The sequence below is a fragment of the Pholcus phalangioides genome, unplaced genomic scaffold (assembly GCF_987345545.1).
Source record: "Pholcus phalangioides strain wild (caught in Gottingen) unplaced genomic scaffold, Ppha-v1.0 ptg000021l_1, whole genome shotgun sequence".
NCBI lineage: Eukaryota > Metazoa > Arthropoda > Arachnida > Araneae > Pholcidae > Pholcus > Pholcus phalangioides.
Genome location: NW_028301614.1, coordinates 9,601,867 through 9,627,541, shown reverse-complemented (window position 1 = coordinate 9,627,541; position 25,675 = coordinate 9,601,867). Strand labels below are relative to the sequence as shown.

General features: G+C 38.4%; 1 protein-coding gene across 1 annotated transcript; it reads left to right on the top strand.

Moving 5' to 3' along the window:
* Window positions 1–368: 368 nt before the first annotated feature.
* On the top strand, window positions 369–25,168 carry LOC149070587 (uncharacterized). Its single transcript, XM_089249084.1, has 2 exons — window positions 369–580; window positions 19,851–25,168. Exon 2 carries the CDS (start codon window positions 19,942–19,944, stop codon window positions 21,943–21,945), a length of 2,004 nt encoding a protein of 667 aa, XP_089105210.1. The 5' UTR covers window positions 369–580; window positions 19,851–19,941; the 3' UTR covers window positions 21,946–25,168.
* Window positions 25,169–25,675: the final 507 nt, after the last annotated feature.

Here is a 25,675-nt window from a genome sequence, read left to right as displayed (position 1 = left end):
ATAAAGGGGAAAAAAACCTGGATAAGTAAAAATTGTTGTTTTTTTACAATAGGTTTTCCTGTATTTTCCTTTGTATTTTGTGGTTATCGGGAGAACGAACCAATCACGTTACTACGATCCCGGTGCATGCGCAGTAAGTAAGGTTTACGGTTCCTATAGAAACGACAGAGCTCCTGTTCCCGGCTTCACTAGACGGGAGAGAGATATTCGGGAAAGTACTGTATATATAAAAGAGAGGCAGGCACACACACGGAGCCTTTTCTTCGACCACACGCAGCTGCTGACGGACGCGGAAGTTCTTTCTTGGTTCTTCCTTTTTTCCACGGCGGAAGATAAGGACAATATTCTTTCCCGAAAACCGGAACGATATTTGTGTCAAGAACACGCTGTTGCATCCGTCAAATATTTAAATTCTGCATTATCATGCATTAAACAGCAACCGATTGCAATGCCATTAGCCTATGGTGAATGAACTTGAACTTATAATGTGCAAGGCCGGCCCACGATGCAAAACATTGTGCACAGTTTATTGACGTTCTCAAAGCAAAAGGTAACGCCGGCGTGATTAGTTGCGTGACAGGTGAGACATTCATATTTAATTTACATCGTTTGAGGATTTTTATGTTATGTAGATGGTGTGCATTAACGGCATGTCAATCCAGCGTAAGAAAGATTTTATTGTAGTGATTTCTTTTTCCGCTCTTCCCCATAACATTGGTGGATAGGAAATTCCCCACTCAAGAATTACTGGCTTGACTAATGGGTCGAATGCTTGAATGTCTCTTGGAATTAGCATTGCACCAAATTTGTGCCAAGTGCACGCTGTTGCATCCGTCAAATAGAGCCCCTGCATTATAATCCCCCCCCCCCCCCAACAGCAACAACAGCCGATTCAAATGCCATCGTCCGATGGTGAATGAACATAAACTTAATGTGCAAGGCCGGGCCACGATGCAAAACATTGTGCACATTTAATTGACGCTCTCAACGCGAATGGTAATCAGTGCCGTCTTAACGCGTGGGTCCACCCGGGCACGCCCCGGGGGCCTCACAAAATGGGATTTTGTTGAAATTTTCCAGAATTTACCTGGTAGGGCCTCAGAAAAAACACTTGGCCTGGGGAGCCCATGATGCTCTTAACACGGCCCTGATGGTAATGCCAGCGTGATTAGTTGCGTTGCAGGTGTGGCACAAATATTTTAATTAACATTATTCCAAGCATTTTGATGCTATATTTGATGGTGCATAAAAATGTTGAGGGTGTGCGTTAAGCGTTTGAGCAGCAAAACAGAATTCAATAAACTTCTTCAAAATGCTGTACCTTTTTTTTAATGCAATAGGCTTCCTTCACATTTTCAGCTGGTGCATAAAGTGGTTTCAGAAAAGAGTGTTTCGTTGCGATATCAACTTTACAAAACATCTTTGCTCTTCAATGCTAAAACGAGAGGCATTTAAGGAGGCGAGATATCTCGTCGATGCTGCTGAAAGGATTAAGCGATGACATGCGCTCGTCAATCTAGCATTGAAAATTTAAATTCAATGCTTTCTTTTTCACTCTTTCCCACAAAATTGGTAGATAAATCTACTATGGCCCAATAAGTACTGTCATGACTAACGGGTCGAGTATTTGATTGCCTCTTGTAATTGCACGATATTTGTGCTAAGTGCACGCTTAGAAATCCTTCAAACACTTAAATTCTGCATTACAATGCACCCCTAATACAAACTCTTACTACTTCTCAAAGCAGAAGCTTTCGCCTCGCTGACGTGATTAGTTGCGTGTTAAGTGGGACCCTTTAATTTACATCATCTCGCGCAATTTGATGTTATATTTGATGGCGCATAAAAACGTTGAGGGGTTGCGTTAACACTTAAAAAAAGTTCCAGCATTTTGAAAGAGGTCTAGCGATTTCTGTTTTGCTGCTAAAAGTGTTATATATATATTTATATATATATATAACCACCCCCCCCCCCGCCCTCGACGTAACATGTGATCGCCAATCCAGCATAGAAAATTTAAATTTAATGCTTTATTTTTCGCTCTTCCCTACAATATTGGTAGATAAAAAAATTCTGACTCAAAACAAGTACTGGCTTGACTAACGGGTCGAGTACTTGAATGACTAGGAATCGACATTGCACCATATTTGTGTCATTTGCACGCTGTTGCATTCGTCAAAATACTTAAATTCTGCATTATAATGCACCACTGAAAAGCAACAGCAACAACCGATTTGACTTATTATGAACTTATTATGCAAGGTCGGGTCACGAATTCACGATGCAAATAATATGTGCCCATATTGTTGGCGTTCTCAGCGCAAAAGGTAGCGCCGGCGATTGTCAAATTCCTAGTGTTAAAGATACAAAAAAATATTCGGTTATAGTGAGTTAGAAATTATGCATTCTCTTATAACACCGGAAAAAGTTTTTTCTTCTCTCTTTTCACAAATTGACTCTCATCATGTTACTCATGAAAACCACTCTAAGGTCAGTGATTCTCAACCAGTGCTCCGTGGAGCCCTCGGGGCTCCGTATGCACTTCCCAGAGGTTCCGCAGCCGTTCGAGGAAAATAAAATAAATCAGTAAATTTGATAAAAATAAATAAATAAAAAAGACCTAAGAGGGGGTTCCGCCATATAAATTATGCACTAAAAATGGTCCCACCATAGAAATTCTACACTGAAAAGGGCTCCGCGAGTCACAAAAGGTTGAGAACCGCTGCTCTAAGGTACTTCCGACAAAGAATGTACACAGAAAAGTTAAATTGTTTTAACGCCCCTTCTTCCCATTTTTAAGCTTCCCCCGCTATATACATGGGGTATGCGAGAATTTTATTTGACTTTTGTCTCTTCCGGTGAGTAAGAGAGCACTGGATCAGAACTTAGTTCAAAGTGTTTACGAATAATTGAAAAAAAAACTTTCCGATTAGCTGAAAAAATGTTGACGAGTCCATGAAGTTATGGATGTAATAATTAAGAGAATTTTAATGGTTCGTTCGGTCGATTAAATCGCTTTTGGTAGTACGAAATTCTATGAAAAAATGTCTCAATCAACTGACCCAAAAATCGATTCCATAACTAGAGTTCTGTTTTATTTGTTAATACTTGAATGAATTGATCTCTAGAAGACGTTTTAATGTAAGTAAAGCGGCAATTTTTTATAATTTTATTACCTAACAGAGCAAAAATGAAAATTCTTGGAAAACGAAAAGTTCATTTTAAAGACAATTTTCATCCAGATTTTGTAACGAACTTTTACTCTACAGGGCGTCCTGTAAGCATAGGCGTACGCAGAACTTTCTCGGGGGGGGGGTTTAATTTTTTTTTTTCCTCTCAAGGGGGTTTCACGTTTTTTTTCTGCAAAGTAACACTATAATCTCGGCTTGAGCGGGGTTAGAACATCAAACCCCCCCCCCCTTTGCGTACGCCAATACCTGCAAGTGCTAATGTGGCCTTCATCTCATCAACCGTCTGTCGTAGAGGTATGATTTCAGTTTCAAAATTCTTAACAGACGTTCAAAAATCAAAAAATTACCCTTTACCACTTTTGAGAGTGTAAATACAGTGAGTAAGAAAATTAAAAAATAACTAAATTTTTATACGCCCCCCTCCCCATCCCCTAAACTTCCTAAACTTAGAAAAGTTGTTCCCATATCTCTCCTGATACCAATACAAAAATTCAATGTTTTAAGGACAATATTCAAAGCGATATTCGAATCCAAACAACGAAAGAAATTTGGGAAAGAACTGCCTTTTAAATGCGGATGAAACGGTTTTTCCGCATTTAGGCATCAGGAGAAACAGAGCAACAACTTTTTAGTTGGAAGTTAGAGGACAAGGGGATCGTATAAAAATTCAGACTTTTGTGACGCTCTACGTTCTCATTCTCAAAACTGGTACAGGGTAATTTTGAAAGCTCTCTGAGCGGTTTTTTTTTAAATTGGAATCATACCTATACGGCGGACGGTAAATGAGATAAAGGCCATGCTGTCACTTAAAGGACACCCTGTATAACCAGAACGAAGTCTATAATTGTACGTCATTGAATACTATTACCACTTCATGTTTGGAGAGGGCATTTTATAAGACCAGTTTTCAAGGCACAAACTGGGTATCATCTTTAACTAAGGGCTAAAAAAGGATAAAGCATAATATTTGCATCTTCCTTAGGTATTCGATTTGACATTCAAAATTCATCAAAATCAGAGAGTAAATATGCAGAACAAACACTTGAATTTTGGAATTTCAGTGGCCCCTTAATAAAAATATGTAGGCCCTGAGCACATGTCCAGTAGCCTCTGCAGCTAAAGATTTTGAGAATCTCTGCTGTAACAGATATAATCAAGCTTGGTTATTAAGACTCCTCGGTTGTAAAGACTCCTCTACTATAACGTCAAAATTGTCGATCTTGTTTCATTCCCATAATGAATAATGGCAATTAGCCTTACTTATAGTGTCGATAAAATGCAACGACCTTGGGTGTATATTTCTTTTTTTGACACTTTTGCTTTCATTTTTATGTTGTATTTCAAAGAAAGTTATAGAATTAGAGTTCAATGCATTGAGAAATAAGGATTGTCTGTTGTTCAATTGACACGTGACGACAAAAAACAACAAGTTTGACGGTTCTTCTTTCGTAAAATACATTTTATGTAACTGCATACTTACTGTAGCACTTTATTTTTATTAAGGGATATTTAGCGCATTAATTTGCCGACAACTGGTGGCATTTTATTGGTAGTAATTGACAATATCCCGTATTTATATGTGACCCTATTTCCCGTATTTCTCTCCCAAAAATATGGTCATCCTAATCATGATGTACATCAACTTCGTGTGCAGTATTTGATTGCATCTGTGAATTTTTTGACACTTCAAAGTTCTTCAGAACGTCAACCTGAGTTGTACCAACAACTCGGTTATAACGAAAAATATTTCTTTCAATCTTCGATGTCGGTATAACCGATTTTGATAGTAATTACATTTGATGCTCTGCATAAAATTAGGAATGCATTTCTCGCCTCGAACTGCTATAATGACATTAATTAACGGAAAATTTATACCATTCCGTGATTAAGTTTATAATGCATATCGACGTATTATGTACAGCGTCAGTTGTAACTCGAGACGTTGTTCATCATTTCCAAAATCCTCGCTCAAGAAAGAAGAATATTGGTTTGTGCGGGAGAGATAAATGAGCATCGCGTCATTAATCAATCTTTCTCCGATTATTGTTCTGTCTACTTTTATAACCGAAGGCCAATCATTACTCTCTCGTTACTTTCCGCCTTTGATGAATTGAGTTTTATGGCTCTGGTTCAAACGAATTTTTGGGTGATGGCATTGTTTCGGGTCGATTGGATTTAGCGTTATATTTCGAGTTTTAAGGGTGATGGTTCGTATTTTTCAGAATATTCGAGTTCACAAATGTATCTACCAGAGCTTGGTAAGACTGTGAAGTGCATCCGAATGCACTTACGGTAGTTGGTATGCGTTATACTTGATTAGACCGATAATTTTTAAAAGGTTGTCCACCACCAGACCAACCTTGACCCCCGCTCTGTCCCACTAGGGCAGTGTTTCTTAACATTTTTTGCCCGTGGCCCCCCTTTGAATCATTTTTTATCTCGTGGCCCCTTTGAACCATTTTTTTTTCTCGTAGCCCCCTGTCTTACCCTGAGTCTTCAACTCTCATCTAGAAGCAAGACCCTGTATACGTATAGAAATAATTTTTTCATTGAATTTATACTTAACGAAAATTTTGCAAAGAAAATTGGCCTCCAGACCACTGGCCTAAAATTTATTGATCTCCCCGCTAGTCCGAGTTCTATCAGAACCGTCTCAATATCATGCCCTCTCCCTCAGGCAAAGTGATGCTATGTTAGTCTCATACTTAGCTGGAAATAAACAGCCTACATATTTCCTACTTATTTTCAAAATTTATTTTACTATACAAAATATCATAATGTCCCCACCTTACTTATGAATATGAGGGCCTCGGGAGATAACCCCTCACAAGAGTAGGACTGTCAGAGCTGCAGTCCGGGGCCTAATATGGTTTTCATCATTTTTTGTTTTTCACACTATAATTTAATATAGATAAGGGGGTCTGGGGGAAAAAATCTAGCCAGGGACCTGCGAAAAACTCCATCCTAGGAAATTTGTTGCAAAATGTAGGCTGCGAGGCCCGGGTAGGTCCATACCCTAAGACGGCCCTGGTTTTATGGGTAGTTTTGTTGGATTCTGTAAGTGTATAGTCACTAATATAAAAACTTTATTTCTTCTCACCTTAATTTTTCTCCTTAGCTCTCTGCAGCCCTCCAAACCACCACCTGTCATGGACCCTTTTTCCATTTTCTTCCGTGGCCCCCTTGAGGTATCCCAGTACCACTAGGGAGCCATATGGCCCCCGGTTGAGAACCACTGCACTAGGGGATATAAGCTGGTCCGTCTCAGGAGACGTGGGCCACGGTGGAGAAATCCAATGACATCCAAGACCAGCAAACCACACACACGAAGCCACAAGCCAACCAGCAGCAAGACCCCTCATACAACTTCACCCCCCCCCCCCCACACACACACACACACACACACACGTCCCCACTTGTACATGAAATGATATATCAATATATAAAAGGTTGTCCGTGGATCCGGAAGGGTTCAAGAGATGTATTTTAGAATATCGACCACTGGTCATATCTCCACTCTAATCCCTGCTATGACATAGCCGACGGGATCATCGGGTAAATGCTGATTGAAAGACATTTGGCAACTAGTTGTACAATTTTTCCAACTTGAATATAGTGCTTTCTGTACTCGGATTCCGTTCGATATATGAGTTGCTACTGAGACTACAATATTTGAATGTGTATGCTTGAATATAATGACTTTTTTTTCTACTGCCATGATTGTCAGATCCTGGAATAACTTTTTTTTGACTGATTCTGTTTCTTTTCTTTCTTTTTAAATCGGTTATTTAAGGATAGTCACTGATTTCGAAACTACTTTCGATCTTCTTATTGTTCCTTGTTTCCGTAGAAACTTTTTCCAAATTCAACCGGTATAATGCTTCCAGAATACGCAAACTGCTGCTCGATTTGAAACTGAAATCACCAGTTTTCGGTGAATCGAATTGTCGTTTTCTCATGCCGAAAATTTCATCAATACATATTGATTCAAACTTAATTTTTTAAACAAGGTTACTTATATGAAATTTTATGTATGGGAACATAATTCACAAGACATTCTATTGGTTTCGTTCAATAAATCAAGATTTTAATTACAAACTTTTAATTAAAATGATAATCGGTTTGATCGAGTCGATTAGCTAAACTGAAATATTTAACTGAGATTGAGAATTGAATGATTTATCGTCCCGATCTATTTTTACATTACCATACTTAAAAAATTTAACGTCATCAGTAGGGCTCAGATTTTTATGCCATAAGGATGAAACGCCGTTCCTGATAGGTTAAAAAAACCTGAACTTACCGATCGGCAACGACGTTTCATCTTTAGGGGCATAAAAATCCGAGCCCTAGTCATTAGATTACGTTCCATTCTGAATCGACACGAACTTTAGAAAGCGTTCGATCAAATATTCTATACACCCATAAATCTGATAAATAATCTGCACACTGAGAATTAGTTAATGTAATAAATTTTTAAAACATAGAGGAGTGAAATTCGTATGCGATTTTATGAAACGTTCACGTGCATAACGGAATGTTTCCATTCATGTGTTTCAAGGCCTTGCTTCAACTGATGATATGCAATGAAGAGTTCATTCCCATTTCTTCTACGGCAGCGTAAAACATCAGTAATCGGGTAGAGCTATGTCGGAGGATCCGTCTCTGATTTTCTAATGTCGAGGCGGCGAGAGAAAGTTGACTCACTGGGAGTTTACGGATCCAATCGATCCTCGTAATGTTCCGCACTGTCTGGATTCTTCTCACTTTCTCTTCCATCTAGTAGTTGGTACTCCCCTCCTTGTTGTTCTCCCATCTCTCTTCGATCGTTGGGTGACACTGGAATTTCAAGGATCGCTAAAATGCAACAGGAATAAAAGAACCGCTTTGTAGGAGACGATTACGTCTAATCGATATAAATGGAGGAATTTAAATGTTCTAAAAAAACCTATTTTCTCTCTCTCCAAGTGGATTTGATGAACTGTTTTTTCTAATTAACATTGCATGATCATTAATCTTTCGAAAAAAAAGACAAACTTTTTTCTCAAGAAATAAGTTCGTCTTTTTTGTCTTGTTTTCAAGCAAAATTACTAGATGGCGTTGACAAAATTTATTTTTTCACATCGAGAAGCAAACCTTCAATCTACTAAATGTACGGGGGTGGGGTGAAAAGCCCTATATAGACACACATTTTAAATACCAGTAAAAAAATTAACTACTAGGTATAAAGCAGTGCCGTTAGTACCAAAATACTTACCAGAACATCGAGATTTTTTTTCTCATGAACTATAAAAAAGTTCAAAATTTCGCTCACAGATGGCGGTAACTAAAAACTGGACATAACACATAAAAGGCGACACAAATAATGCATAATTAATATCTCTTACGACTCGCGTAACATAAAACTGCCCCATATTTCAATATTTGATTACACTTTCACCCGTTTAGAAGGTGCTCAACCTAGAAAGAGTACTCATATTGAAATGCAGTAGCTTGATGTAACGCAAGTCATAATAAACATAAATTATAACTGTTTGCGTCGCATTTTATGAATTTCGAGTTTTCGTGATACAGCGCCCTCTGTTAGCAAAATTTTGAACTTTTTCATTCATCATTTGAAAAAAAAAAAAATCTCGACGCCTTGATAAGTACAGTCGAACCTCGTCGTAGCGACAACCCCCCTTAGCACCACGAATTTTCAGGAAATAAAATCTTCCATATAAGAATTATAATTTAAAAAACCCCGTGTTATATATAGCGTCAAATCGTTATAACGCCAACTGTTTGGATGTATACAAAGTAAAATGTGTAATTTCTCAGAAGAGAATTTCCGCAACATTCCTTCTCCGATCATTTTCTTTTTTTCGGAAAGGAGGGCTGAGGATTTATCCTTTTCATTCCACTGTTTTTATCGGTCGGCATAACAATAGTTTAGGGCAGATAACTTGAGAAAGCACATTGAATAGCTGAACATGTTAGAAGGGACCTTTCAAAGCTAAACAATCAAATTATTCAATGAAAACCATTTATTGATATAAAAGTGTACATACAATGAGCGAACTACACCAGTTTGTTCGAGGTTGTCAAGAAAAGTTTTCCAACAGTCAATGTTTATACTCGCTGGTCATTACATTTCGAGGGTCATCTCATTTCTTTCGATTTGCTCCATTCAAATCATGTCGAAAGGAGTTCTTTCAATATCTGAAAAACGGGAAAATTTATGATTATCCAACCAATACGAACTAAAAGCAATGCTGCCATTAATTTTCTTTGTTTATTTTGCTTTTTTACTTATGCGCTAAATTTATGCAGAATTAAAATAATTTGAAAGGTAAGTGTCAAATTTCAAGCTATATTTAGAGAGAGATATATTTAAGAAAGATTCAACAGTTTTTACAATTTTACTCATCTTAAAATTGAATGTTATTAGTTCATTACATTAGTTCATAAGAAATGTAAGAATTTATGTAATGAAGTTTTTCTGAAACACTGTTCCTGCCCAATGCGATATAACGCCAAACTCGCTGCAGCGCCAAAATTCTCTAGGACGGATGGTAACGTTAAAACGGGGTTCTGATTTTATTAGTTTTTATAATCTATTAAGAACTTTTCGCCCACGCTGTATTTTTAAAAGGATAAAACTTGGGGAAGAAAAGAAATGCCTTTTCGAACAAGAGCATTTAGAGAATATGAAGTACAGTTCCAATTTCGTCTTTGCTTCAGAAATGTTTATTATTATCTAATTACTGCATTTTCATCTGTATCCCTAATAGCTAATCCTTTTGACAATTCTTTTTGTCTATAGTTAGCAGCTTTACTTTACTGCCTTTAAAATTTTTGTGGCTATAATTGGAAGGTTTACTAGACTTTGTCAATTCTTTTTGCCCATAATTGCCGATTTTGACAATGTTTGTGGCTATGATTTGTGATGTTTCTTATGGAGCCGGATTCCCGTTCTTTTATAGAGGAAATATGGTCAGCCTAGTCATAGATCGTATTGTTACTTCTCTACCGGAACAGCTTTCGAGGGGCGCATTTGGCCTGCGAGCGGAGGTTCTGCACCCCTGTTTTATTGGTTCTTCTTTCCACCGCTTTAACGAGTTCTATATCTTCCTAAAGATAGGGTCTACAAAACTATTCGGCATACTCTAGGCCATGATGACCTATGCCTCGGAAAAGTGGAAGGATTTCTTTGAGAGAACACGAAGAGACAGACCATTTTAAAAATCAAACAGAATATTCTATTTGCTTTTTTTTTTACCATCGCAGCACAATTTTCGAAAAACTAGAGTCGCTCGTCAAAATCTTGAAAAAATGCATCAAAAATATAAATCTTTAGCTTTTCATTTTCTTTTCTGCTTTTTTTTTTTGTGAACAAATATATAATTCACTTCGTTCATTTTTTCCAGCCAAGATGGAGCAGGGTATATTCTCATCCTCACATAAATTTTTTTTCCAGAATTCTATTGCTAAATTTTATGCACTAAATCAAACTTTTCCCGGAGGCACTTTCTACTGGAAACCATCCCGAAGGTTTAAGTGCTGGCCTCTGATGAAGGCCACAAAAGATCATATGATCATATTCACTACTCTTCTTAACTAAAAGCTGTTACAATCCTTTAAATCTGGGCTCTACTCCCTGAGGTCAAAAGAAAAAAAATTCTACGGTGACAAACATTTGTGGCACCAGGGTCTAAAAGGGTTATAGGAACGCAATATCCCGCATTTCCCTCCACAAGATATGGTTACCCCAAGTGTGAAGGTGTAATTTTTATTTGAAAATCCATAGGGATACCATTAATATCAATTAAAACAGCGAAAAAATTTGCAATTCAGCTAGAATTATATCACAAAATATGTAAATATTCTGCGCCATCGTTACGGACAACTACTCAGCGGACCATAGGTTAAGAAAAGCTGTTCTATAGATGAAGATACAGTTCACACTATTCACAGATTACACTTCAAAAATTTGTGTCAGCTTCTTTTAACCCCACTCTTGGGTAAAGTTGAACAAGATTTTAAAAGCACGGGATGGAGGGCAAAAAACGGCAGGCAAAAATTGAAATATAAATTTCCATGAAAAAAAAATGTTCTCGGCATCAATTTATATCACTGTATATATATATGTATCGATACCTTTTTATTATTATTATTATTATTATCGTCTCCCGACCGGCTCCTGATTCTCTGATTGGATTTTGCCGAGAGAAGAGATTGAACGATGGTTATGAACTGACGTGGAGTGGCAATTCCGGGAGAGCCAAAATGTGTTCCAGTGGAGATCGAGAAAATATATAGTCGAGCCACAATCTAAAAAAAGTAGTAGATACCCCGGAAAAGTAGTTTTTTTCAAGTATAGGAATGATGAATTATGGGGCGAAAAAAGAAAATTGGAACAGAATGATAAAACTGTCGCAAAGTTATCGATTTAACTTCAGTAAGTACGAGTAGTTAAAGAATTGAAGGAACTCGATTTTTTTCGCATTCAATAAAGTGATCTAGAAAATTTGATTGAATATTAATTATATCCTGTAACATACTCCGGAATGTATTTCGATCTATCCGATACCCGTCGGGGAATGAAATAGGGATTAAATCGTGACTTTTTTACCTCTGCCAGTCAGCTTAGTGATATTTGGCATGAGATTGCTCTCGTGTTCGGAAGTGTTGAATTTGGTGCCCGGGGGAGTAAGTCAATGAAATATTCGTAGGGATATATTGCGTCCGTCTAAAGTTTGAAGTGAAAACTCTTCCGGAAATGTTACGGAAATTTATGGCTGGATACTTACAGATATATATTGGTACAACGCCGTTCCGGTAGATTTTGGATAGTTTTGTGTTGGTTTTCCGGTTTCCTAAGCCATTTCAAAATGATTCATTTGAAATCAACCCCTTTACGATCACGGACGAAATATTTCATCCAAACGCCAGTGGAATAAATTCAATACAGAGTTCTCAGTGTTTTCTTTCCTATCTACTCACCATCGCGAAGCTTTATTGTGACCCTATGAATCGAGGTTGTTTTGTTTTCCTGCTTTTTTGTATATTCCTGTTAATGATTTTTCTCTCCACACATAATGAGATCATAGCATCTTTCTGCTATGGGGGGGGGGGGGGGGTGAAAAGAGAAATCTACTGTATACTCTCTCTTAGGCCGGTATTATACACTATAAAATTTTGAATAAAGCAATCTTATAAAACTTGAAAATATAACCAATAAGCACATCGGTTACATTCGAGTGACTGTAGAGATCTGATTCCAGGAAGTTCTTGGAAAAACTATGAAAACCGAAGCAAAAGCGACAAAAAATATGTCGTTATATCCGATATTGTAGTGGTTTCTTCGGAATTATAAACAGGGTTCATTAACATTATTTTCTATGGCAGTATCGAAGTGATTCTCAATCTTGGCAAGCCCGCGGCCCGGTGTCATTCATTTTTGCGAGTGGAAAGCTCAGTCAAACACAAGACCAATGGAAAATGAATGGAGAAAAATGGAACGGCTGATCATTCCGCCCGGTATGAATAATGTCAGGGCCCAACACTTTTCTATGGGAATCGGTCCGGACCGTCAATTATTAACGTTATAGCTGAGGGATCGTTAGAACCAAAGTCATTATAATCAAGTTAGACTGAAATTTCATTTTTCCACTAGGAGATATCCAATTATGTGATATTAAACATCTTCTTAAGTATAAGCTAGCTTAATTTATAGAAATACTGTTCCAAGACTGAAGCAAGTACTGTAATTAACTTTTTAACCCCAAACTTTAGAACAATAAAATTCCCAAAACTCGCAATTTTCCAACTTCTAAGAACTATCCTTGTCTCAAGCGTGGCTTATGTACTCCATCGTCGACCAGCTTGCATATGCGCATTACAGTACTTGGTGGTCTGTTCTTCATTATGTGGTATTAAAGTTAATGGCTTCGTAAACAGAATTAAACAGACAGGCTTATATTATCACCCTGATTTTAATTACTGGTTTAGTTACAAAATCTCGCTCTCTGAAGCGATGAATAATGTGGTTTGGCTATTTTAAGAGAGTTTGGAATATCTAGGGAAAGGTCAGTGACTATCGCGATAGTGATTTTCCGGGCAATGAACTATTTCCTACCACACACATGATTCATTCGATTCCCACGCATCTGAATACAAAGAAAAATTGAACTTGGATTAATGTGGGTACGTAATATACTAAAAGCATGCACAGTGACTGACGTACATATGACGTCGTTTTTACTCATTAGGGGCCGTTCAAGTATTGCGTCAGCAAATTCTTTGCCATTTTTGACCCCCTCCCCCGTTATCAGCAAAAGTCTGACCCCCTCCCTCCCCCCGTTGTCAGCAAAATTTTGTCAGCACTGCCCTCTACGTCCTAACGCATGCTGGTAGGATCAGACGCGTACGCGGGAGGGGGGGGAATAGGGTCTCGTGCGCCTTCCCCCAGACAAAAACAATATTTTTTTTAATATAAAAACATTTTTTTTAATTAAAATTTCGAAAGTAAATTCCTTTATATATGTGTGTTATTATAATTGATTTCTGTTAATTTCAATGCTATTTGAATGATAAGAACTCAAAATTTCTCTTTAAGAAATTTATTGCGACCCACCCTTTACGCCATATATGGTAAACCCTTGACCCGGAGACCAAATGTGGCCCTGAAGGTTATCTGATGTGGCTTGCCCCCTCAAACCCAATTTTGTAAAAATTAACTAAGCGGCACTTTAGAGATCGCTCAAATGACCCGTGACACAATTCCAGAGCATTTAAGTGGCCCGTGGCACATTCAAAGATCACTTTAAGTAACCCGCGACACAGTTCCAGAACACTTAAATGATCCATGGCACATTTAGAGATCACTTGAGTGACATGCGGCACAATTTTAGAGCTCTTAAGCGCCTCCCAGTGCGGTTCCACATCACTCAAGTTACCCGCGGAACATTCCCTGATCACTTAAGTGATCCGCGGTATAATTACGGATTACTTGAGTGATGCGTTGCACAGTTCCACAACCAGAGCACTTGAGCGGGGCCCCGGAAACATTTACATAGCACTTAAGCAGCTCGGACACATTTCCTGAGCACTTAAAGGATGCGTGAAACATTTAGAGATCGCTGAAGTGGATCTGTAGGGGACTTATCACCGGGGAGAATGTTAGTTCAGGTGCCCACAAACTAGCGAAAGGTTTTTCTCGTTTTTGGCGCACCGAGTAAGATACCATTAAGAATATTTAATATTTTTATACAGTTTGTACAGGGTGGTTGATGACGTGAGCATCATCCAAACCTCCCCCCCCCCTTCTTGGCATCAAAAGTCAGCAAATAGGAAACCCCCATCGATGCTGACGTAATACTAGAATGACCCCTTATCTAATCACTATTAACAGTCCGACATAATAACAAGTTAATAAGGTTTCAAATGTCAAACAAAAACTATGAAATTCGATTACCTCGAAAGTATTAAATTACGAAAAATTTTGTTGGGCCATTAAAGAAAAAAAAAAAAGAGCAAAAAACATTTGTTAGCATTCAGTAAAAACACGAGCAGAAATGTCGGAATGTCATTTCTAATTATCATTCCAGAACATTATAAAGAAAAACATTTGAGGAAACAATAAATAAAATAGACGAACATTTAATGTCGAAATTCCGTACTTTTCCGAAAGTTTCTCGAAAGAGGAATTTTTCTTATTGTAGTCATGGGTATAAAACGACCGTGACCTTTACGTCAAGAGAAATCCTTGGATGTAGATTTTATTCTCACGAGTTTCAGAAACTTTTGAAAATACTTCGAATTCTTCAGATGAAAAACAAAAAACACCGGATATCCGATACTATTTAAAAAAACACGTAACCTTAAAGCACATAGCCTAATACACTGATTAATATTTCTTAAATAAAATCACTCCTATTCAAGTATAATTATTTTTAACTATTCTTAAAATACAGGGTGGCCCAAGAATTTATATAAATAGTTCAATAATTTAATTTCCCTTAAATAATGGATTTTCATTTCCGAACTCGTATTGCCGATAAAACATTTTTATAAATAACTTATTTTTGACGCATATTTTCTTTTTTTTTCTTCTTTTTTTATCCGAAAAGAAGTATACCATAACACGCATTCATATACAGGGTGTCCCATATGTTCTGAATCTGTAAATAGTTTAAAAATTCATAAAGATTCATGGAATTGGTATATTTGACCGCGGTTTGCAAAAGAATTTAAAAAAGTTATTTTCACGAAGAAGTGTGTGTGTGTGTGTTTTCCCCGTGCACAAAAATTAGTTCACATCTTCGGTGATGGGGACGCTGCAGAAGAGCAAATTACTAAAATATACAGATCAGAGTGTCCGATAAAATTCAGGGTGTACGATTAACAGCTCATGTGTAAATTTTCCTGTTACCTGCGCATAAAGTTTTGATATTGATGCTAATATTGGTGGATAAAGCGCGATAGGTGAAGTTGTTTTACCCCAGCCCGACTGACGCTTTATGAACGTATCGGACACAGAAGAGATTGAAGAAAGGTTTAGGTCCAGAATTCTGTCATTTTATTTCGTTAAGCACCCTTTAACTTTTTTTTCTTGCACCAAAAAAAAAATGCCTTCGTGAGAATAACTTTTCCGGAATCCGCATTCAAGTGTATCAATTCTTCCAGTTTTATGATTTTTAAACCTCCCTGGGACTCCCTGTGTAATATTTCATAGAAAATATAGTTCTATGATAAATACATATCCATATATCTCTTCATTTTGAAAAAGAAAATAACGGATACCGAATATTTTCGGTGACTGAGCTGTACAATCCATCTAGAATAAATCGCGATGTTTCACACCCATTTGGCAGGATAATGTCTTATCTTTGCCCCTCGCGTCAATTTATTTTTCTCACGTTGCATGTTGAACATGATACACATACGCAATACATCCTAAACTGTCATCGTAACTAGACCTCGACGATATTTCGGGTTGGTCAGATACAAAAAAAGAGGTGAAATAAGAGTTATCTAGAGAGAAGAAATAAATAATAATAAATAGAACTTGAGATGAAAAGAACAAACAGAAATGAAGGATCGGTTGATGAAGTAAGTGGGTGGTGTTTCTTCTTCCAGAAAGATTATTTTTCTAGAACGATCTTCAATGAGAACGTCTCTATCCAAAAAACCAGAGAAGTAAACAGCCTGTCAATACATCCAATATCTTATTTTATTCATTGAGCAATAGTCACGTCACTTTTGCTTTCCAGTGCCGATTTCTGTCCTATTTCTCCTTCATTTCTGCTCAATATCGCTGTACAAAAGAGTGAAATGCCTACACCTTTTGTCAATAAGTGATTGCCCGAATGACGCCATTTTGAGCGGTAATTCACTCTTTGTACGTATATAAAAAACATGAATGGGGTCAAGGATCTGTAAAAAGATTTGTCTTTCAACTGTTTAGCATCTTGATGACAAAGGATCAAACATATTTTGAGCTTATTAAATATCATACAGTTTAGAAATATGGAATTTTGTTTTTCAAGATGGCAATGCTTTCAAACATCGTCCGAATTACAGTTTCATCTCTGGAGGGAATATATCAGGTTGTCTTCACTCATTCAAGCACAGAATCAGTGGCCACGACAGGCAAATTGCTCAACAAGATAGGTCGAAAAAAAGAAGAATAAACAATATAAATAATGCTGAGAGAAATTGAATTTTCTGGATGTTATGCCGAAAATAATATTTGGAAAGAAAAGTGATTTGTCTCCTCTGGTAATTGAACCCGGGTCCCCTTGCATATACCACTTTTCTTTCCAAATATTCGTTTTGGCATGACATCCAGGAAACTGAATTTCTCAGAGTATTTTTCGGGGCGGAAAAACATCGTCTCTTAATATGAATAATATTGGAGTCCATAATAATATGGTTGTCATTCATTGAAGTATGAATAGTTTCTCCATTACTTCTACACCCACAGCTTATCATATTTTCTCCTGAAGGTGAGGCTCTTCTTTGCACCTCTTTTAACCAAATCTATATCTTTCTGAGGACAGGGTCTATAGTGGGGACACAATTCTCGACAACAGAAGGTGAGCTATTCCATGCATCAACACGGCCCTCTTAGAAAAATCTCCCTGCGACACAACAACCTGCAATTATCCTCAATCAACCCAAATTGGTGTTCCCGAGTCGAAGCAGTTGAATGACGGCGCAACAATATTTCATGATCCATCATATCGATGACATTCAAAATATTAAATATCATATCGTATCTCCACGACGACTACGTTATTCTACAAAACACATATTCAATGAATCACATCTCTCAGTCAATCATAGCTCAAGCCTTGCATATCCGCTAATGTTGTAGCGCATAAGTGCACGTTGCACAACCTTTTCTTTCCACGGGCCAAGTATGCGGTTTGTATGCCGTTCGCGGGCCAAGACGTGTGTATGTAGGGATGATTATAACACCTGTATTTTACGCGGCCTTTCCGTAATTTTGGCAATCCAAAGCTTTCTATTGAATTTCCCGTTTTTTCAACCGGGCTTACTTCAGGTTTTATTCATTACTGAAATTAAGAATTACCATTATTTTAAAGACTTACAGATTATACTATGAAAATTATGACTCTATCACAATTAATTAATTATTGTCATTAATGCCACATACAAACAGATATATATATTTTTTTTATTTTTTTAGTGAATTTTTTTCACATTTCAATCCATTGCGACTTGCAATAGTCCCTCTATTTCCCGTCATTGTATGTTTTTTCAGCAATTTCAGCGATAGTTGGCAACTGTACAAACTTTTGACGATTCGATTGACTATTATTAGCAACTTTACTCGCCTTTGGCAATCATTTTGACTATAATTTCAACTTTACGTGCTTATTTTTTGTGGCTATAATTGAAAACTTTACTAGACTTTGGCAATTCTTTTTGCCCATAATTGACGAATTTAATTGCTGTTGACGGTGTTTGTGGCTATGATTTGTGATTTTGTGATGTCTCTTATGAAGCCAGATTCCCGTTCTTTTATAGAGGAAATATGGTCATCCTAGTCACAGATCGTATTGTTACTTCTCTACCAGAGCATTTAACCTGCTAGCGGAGGTTCTGCACCCCCTGTTCCTGTGGTTCTTTCCACCGCTTTAAAAAAGTCTATATCTTTCTGAAGATCGGGTCTACAAAACCGTAATACGGCATACTCCAGGCCATGATGAACTATGCCTGTGAAAAGTAGAAGGGTTTCTTTGAGAGAACGCACTTCAACCATTTTAAGAATCAAACAGAATATTCTATTTGCTTTTTTTTTATCACCGTGGAACAATTTTCGAAAAACTAGAGTCGCCGTCAATGAAAATTATTCCCGAATCGGCGAGCCCAATTGCATCCTGAACAGTTTTGCCATTCAGTTTGCAAGTGAAACGTGGGTTATTCGAACAAAAATGAGCAACCATGCGCTCGTTAACGCTGAACGTCATGTTCTATTCATTTGCCAATGCTGCAATCCTATTTGAGTTGGTCTGGAACAACTTCCTATCGTTTCGATTTCCGACTACTTATTAACTTAACGTCATCTGCGAATTTGCTAACGATCCCATTAATTCCTTAATAGAGTATATAGATAAAAATTAAGAAGGGGTATGGATCCAAGGAAATTTCCTTGAAGAACTCGACTTGTAACGCCAGTCCAATCAGAGAATTCCCCGTTCACCATAACCCGTTGTGACCTATCTCTTAATCACGATTCTATGCAATTCAGCAAGTTGCCCCCAATTTCAATCTCGTGTAAACGCTTCAAGGGTTTACCGTGTCGGACCCGATCACCACTGACACCTTCCAGAATATCAGACGTTGAGGGCAAAGTTGAGGTTTTCCGCGAGGACGGCGGGCCACCAACTCACACTCAGTGTTGATGTAAAATTTCGAGATTCACAATGACTTAATGTAATGCACAGTGGCGTCTTACCAGGTAAGGCAACGTCCCCCACCCCCGAGTTAAACAGCCTCAAATTATTAATGATTTTTATTTGTTCTGGAACTATCTCTTATACAAATTATCATTAATTCTAAAATCATTTCCTTCACAAATATTTCTTTTCACTTATTCTGAAATTGTATTTTTCAGTGGTTCTCGAAGGATTTTTTTCATCAATTATGAACTTTCATCAAGAATGAAATAATTTCCTTTAAAATTTTCTGCAATTATTTATTTCATCAAAGTGCTTTTAAGAAGTTTCTTTTAAAAACCCTCAAAAAAAAAAAAAGTGTATGCCTTTTTTTCAGATACTATTTTTTCTCCCAAAATGCATGAAATCAGAGTCGGCCCCACAAAATGTTTGGGCCCCTTGAGGTCCCGCTCGACTGTTAGCGGATGCTGGGAATGTATCAAATACTAGCGTTACTGGTGAATCTGAGAGAATATGGTGGTTAATTTTTATCATCTTCTAAAAAGGGTCACTGGCCAAGGCACATGGGGGGGGGGGCTCGAGGGCCATTTCTTGACTAACCCTGGTGTATGTTAAAATTATTGTCATAATAAAAATGCTTAAAATATTGTCTAAAAATATGATCGAATTTCCGTTGATGATAACTGCGTGAATTTTCGATAATTTTCATGTTTCCTCATAATTTTACGTTTTCTTTCTTTCTCTTCAGGTACTGAGGATGGTGATGATATTGATGTCGATTAAAAAATAATGACAGCGACGAAGTTATTTCAGACCCTTGCGAATCACTTCCACCAGCCATGAACTGTACAATTAGCTCCGAATGCGACGATCAGCTGGTGACGACTCTGAACAGCGTCGGCATACCAGAAGTGGAGGATCTCGTCACAGTATCATCCGCAGGACACGAGTTCACGACGCTTTCCAGCCCGTTTCCCAGTTACTCTTTCAACAAGGTCATTCATATTGTCCAAGCCGTGGCACTCGCTATCGTAACGACTGCTGGCATCCTGTCCAACACTCTGGTATTCTTGCTGTTTTACCGGAGACCGGCTCTCAAGAGCTTCGCGAACAGGTTCGTCTTGAACCTGTCCGCTTCACATTTGCTGCACTGCCTCTTCGTCCAGGTCCCTAAAGAAATAACTTTCGAGATAGGTGATTGGCAATTCGGCTATGAGACATGTGTCGCTACCGCTGTCGTCTCCATAGCTCTCAACATAGCCTCGGTGCTGTCACTTTTACTTATAGCGCTAGATCGGAACTGTGCCGTGAATAGCCCTCTTCATTACTCCATGACCATAACCAAGAAAAGAACCGGGGTACTAATTGGTGGGCTTTGGGCCCTTGCAGTGCTCGTAGCAATCCCACCGCTTTTCGGGCTCACTAGTATTGAATACAGCCATTTGTGGGCCACTTGCACTACGAAATGGGAACCGGGCAATCCATACAGCATAACTTATGGAACTGTGCTCTTTTTTCTCGGTTTCGTTGCACCCTTTCTTACGACGAGCTTTGTTTACTCTTCAATGTTCCAGGCAGCAAAGGACAATTCGGAACGTGCCAGGAAGCACAGTCTGAATAGCACCGTTGGTGAGGTTACGGTCCCTGAAGGGCCGGCGAAGCAGCAGTCCTCAGCGACTACCAGGAAGAAATTCAGACGCTGGAGCTCTGGCTCGAGCCAGAATTCGTTGTTCGGTGACGAATGGAAAGCCATACGAACTGGTTTGTTGGTTGTACTAACTTTCATCTTTTGCTGGTTCCCATACTTTGCTATTACGTACGTCGAAGCCTTCTACTCTCTGGAAGAAATTGTCCCAAACTACGCGATGTTCCTGGTGACTTTATGTCTGTCAAGTTCAAGCGTGATAAACCCTTACCTATACGTTTATAGAAACAAGGCATCCAGGAAGCAACTGAAGAAGTTGTTCGCTTGTCTCGGGACTCGGGAAAGAAAGTGGACCTTCCGAAGGAAACCAGATTATAAAGAAAGACACTTGAACAGCTGCATCATAAGCGCTAATCTAGTCAAAAATGCATCCGAAAAAATTGAGGCACTGCCTGTAGTATTCCAGGGTGGCGATGGTCGATGGTTGGCATTTGGATCCCTAGATGAAAATGGCGGCCAACGGCAAGACGGTGCTATTTCTGATGCCTCAGAAGACGGACCAATCGTTAGTCAGTTCAGACGTCAATCCACCGATAGCATTAACGTTCAGGCCATATACAGCAACAATTTCTCTCGCAACTGCCTACAGAGAAACATATCAAGCAATTCTTTGACGCTGAACTCGAACAAGCTCCTACTATTTCGTCTCAAGTCTCAACTCAACCGCGAGTCAACAAGCAGTGATACGACCGAGAATTTCAGCATCTCCTTCGACAGCAGCAGTAACAGCAGCGAGAGCAGGCAGAGCCGCGCCTCCTCGAAACAGCACAGCTTGAACAGGGTGGTCCGACCTTCACCCGAAACCCATCTGTCCAGAGTCAACTCCATGTCAGACGGCTTGGCCAGCTTGGAAAATCTTAGGCACAATTCTAATGGCAATGGGCATGCCCTGTCCTACATCGGGACGATAAGAAGGAAGTCTTTCATACACAGCAGGATGAGGAACAGGCGTTCCAGCGACACCACATCGTCGACGAACTCCGAAACCATCGACTCGACGACTAGCACTCCGACGCGAGAAAGGAAAGATGACAAATTCACCAGCAGGCCGAGACTGGTCAGGCAAGACGAACTGGATCCGTCACCGAAGGCAGATTCACCTGAAAGCCCAGAAATACATGACAAAGAAGTAATATAAGACACTCAGGGGGTCTCCACGACAGCTGGTGAAAAAGATTGAGCTTTTTACGTATTGCTTAGAAAGCCCACGGGTTTTACTTGTGACCACTATATGTTGTAGATGTAGGGCAAGGGTGATCAACCTTTTGGGGAGTTCGGGCAATTCATTGGTTTAGAAACGTGCCGCAGGCCACTTGAGTCATCTGGAAGTGTGCCCGAGCCACTCAGATGATCTGAAAATGTACCGCGGTCCACTTTAGTCATCTTAAAATGTACAGCGAGTCACCCAGGTGATCTGAAAGTATGCCGCTTGTACTTGGGGGGAATCTGGAAATGTCCCAAGAGCCACTTAAATTATGTATAAAAATGCAACGGGCCACTTAAGTCAACTGTAAATGCGTAGCGAGCCATTTATGTGATCTGTAAACCCGTGCACATATTGCGGTGACCGAGAGTTATGGGTGTAAGTATGTAATAGAAACTATCGACGAAGACAATTGTACTGTTTTGTCCTTCACTACACATACCCGAGAAACGAGACAACGAAGAGAAAGAGGCCACTCAACGAGGTGCGGGAGTTGAGCAAATTTGTTTGGTTTCACCTAGAACTGCTGATTTTCGCTATCTGCTAATTTGTCCGTTTCTTCCTTTTTTTTCTTTCCCTCTTCTGCGGAGTAATCATCATCATCACACCCTTAAATTTCAGAACCCCTCCTGTCATATTTCCTATATCCTCCTCCTCCTCCACTTTTACTATCTTGGTGCAGACTATCTTCCTCCAGCCCCATGCATTTATTTCTTCCCAGTCGCAATTCTTGCAACTCGTACCTCTTCGATCCACTATGAACGCAGCGTAAGTGTGCTGCGAATCACTGAATTGATCTCGAAACGTGATGCTGGCTATTCGAATGATTTTAAAATTTGCCGGCCAGCCACTTAAGTAATCTACAAATGCACCACGAGCCACTTAAGTAACCTGGAGGCGTGAGAGTGTGCCGCGAGTAGCTTAAGTGATTTGGAAATGTGATTGGTGTCACTTTAGTGATCTGGATATGCTGGCAACTTAAATGATCTCGAAATGAACCGCGAGCCAATGAATTAATCAGGAAATGTACCACGGGCCAGATTTGATATTCTTCCGTGGGCCACTTTAGGGGTTTGGTTATGTTATCTCGCGGGTCATATCAGATGACTCCGAGAGCCACGGGTTGATCATGAATGGTGTAGAACGTGCAAGGCAGCAGCATTAGGAACCCCTTCCATTAGAGGTGAAAGCAAAGTTTTAAGGTATTAAAAACATCCCAATCACATGCTAAATAATTTTAAAACCAAAGCTTTGCTGTCTTAAGCAGAAAAGCCGCTATTAGCTGCTATATCTCAAGTTACCAGAACAACATTCACAGCTGCAGTCACATACATAAATTGCTTGCGTCAGTAATTCGTTCCAAACCTAACGACGTAGGCCGAGGGAAATTTTTCTAATGAGGCAGCCTATTTCCAAAGTCCAATGACCACAACCTATTTCTATTGTATTTTATGATAGCATAATTAATTATAGCCAAAAAATCGCTAAATTAGGGGGGAAATGACCGAATCACTTGGATTATCAGTGAAATCGCTATTGGGTGAAAATATAAGGAGTTACTTGCAAACCTGCAGTAAACTAAAATGTATTTCAGGGAAAACAAAATTAAGCATGGTAGTTATGTGATACGAATACCCGTATTTATAATCATTAAAAAATCGTTATTAATTTCTAAGCAACAAAAATCATCGTCATGTTGTGCGATTTTAGTCTTAATTACGAATTCGAGTGCAGTTCGTTGGGAATACGTGAAAAACTGGAATGTCCCGCAAAATATTGGGTAAAATAGTAATCCTATTTTGTAATCTACTGGTACTTTCGACGCGACTCTCGTGGGTGATGATTTATTTTCTTAGACCAATGGTTAAACCTTTCACACTTTTTTTTCAAATTGCATATAATTGAAAAAAAAAAATTTAAATGGCTGTTTCTGTGACTTGACGCAAGTCGAAGGAACGTAAGTCGGGGTATTATTGTAAATCTGTTTCGGATGTTAAAAACCACCAACAAGTGAGCTTTTCAACACTAAGTGTTATATTTACTGTGATAAGTAGGGATAATTTTGTTGAAAATTTTGAATATGTGGTTAAATTCAGTTATAACGATCTCGGTTTTAACGACACGTGTCAGCCTAAAGATCAATAATTGGTGGTAAGGACTGATTCCCATAGAGAATAATGTCGAAGTACCTTGCTTATAAAGTCGAGAAAAATGCCACGACTTCGGTTACAAATCTTAATTCATTTTATACATCTTATAAGCACTTGTAAGCATTATTTGGCTATGTCTCCGACAACTCAGATAATTTTGGCGAGAAAAGACGATATGTCCCGTATGTATGGTCTTAGTTCCCATCTTTTTATCGATCAAATATGATCATTCGAATTAAAATGAAATTGGATTACATGCAAGGTATCAAATTATATCGAATTATAATTTTTGATCAGAAAACGTTTGTAACGACACTTCGGTTGAAAAATTTGTATTAACAGCATTGCATATCTTCGATTCGAAATCCCTATCGAAAATCCCAAAAAATCGATTTAGCAGCGTCTCAGACTTCAATATCACACATTTTAAATACCCAGTTAATTTCTCTCAATTTCACAATGTTTGTGGAAAAAGGTGATAAAAATCAGGAGAAAGCAGCCTAAATCACTTTGATAATCGATCGTCAATTAAAAGCGAGAGCATGAAATCTCGTCGCGGGAGAAACGCAATTAAATTATCCCGATCCAGTTATCGTTATCTGGAAGTTTTAGATTCTCGCATTCAACTGCTGACAATTGATATCGACTGGGCTTGCATTTATTTCATTGCGATGCTGAATAGCTTTCAAACGCTATCACGAGAGAAACGAAAATGCTTTATCACGGAACTGGGGGGTGAATAGAAGAGAAGCTTCATATATACGAGTTTTCCCATTGATTTGTTTTTCCGATTCTCACTCATTTTTTTTTTTTTTTTTTTTTTACATAAAATCGACTAAATGCGAGGGTTTTCATGTCCGATTGAGTTTTGTCCCTGCTCGAATCAAAAGCTTTTTCGATTAAAACGAAAGAGAATATAATGGGAGAAAAAACAGTTTTCGTTATATTTTATGCGAACCATTCATTTAAAGGAAATCGGTGCTTGTCAATTAATATTCTACCTATTTAAAAAAAAAAGAAAAAGAAATTATCGTGGTAATCACGCGGTATTGCACCAATCCTATTTTTAAATAAGAGAAATGCATAAAACTAGTGAGATTTATAACGTTCTAGTCGTTATAAAAAAAACTGACACTACTCAGACATATGTAGTGACCATTCTGTTGGAGGTATTTCGATGAAGCTGAAAAAAAATAGTTCAATTTTTGACCAGCAGGTGAAAAGTTACGCTTTTTATCGCAATTATCTTTTTTTGCCATGGTCCAAATGATTTATGTGCTAAGTTTCAATTAAATTCATCCACCACAACGGGCGATGCTATAGAAGTGGAAACATAAGACTTCATTTAATGATAACATTCGTTCAATGTGAAACACATGCTCAAATGTGAGTCTCGAGGAGGGCTTTCTCTCCTCAAGGCCCCTAAAAGGTATTCCGTCACGAGCGCCAGCTACGAACTTCTGCAGCAGCAAGTCAACCCTGACGCAAATTGAACAAATGCTGCGATTAAATTA

Bases quoted from the DNA above. Each gene is read 5' to 3' on its own strand.
- LOC149070587 (XM_089249084.1), top strand. From the start codon at position 19,942: ATGAACTGTACAATTAGCTCCGAATGCGACGATCAGCTGGTGACGACT.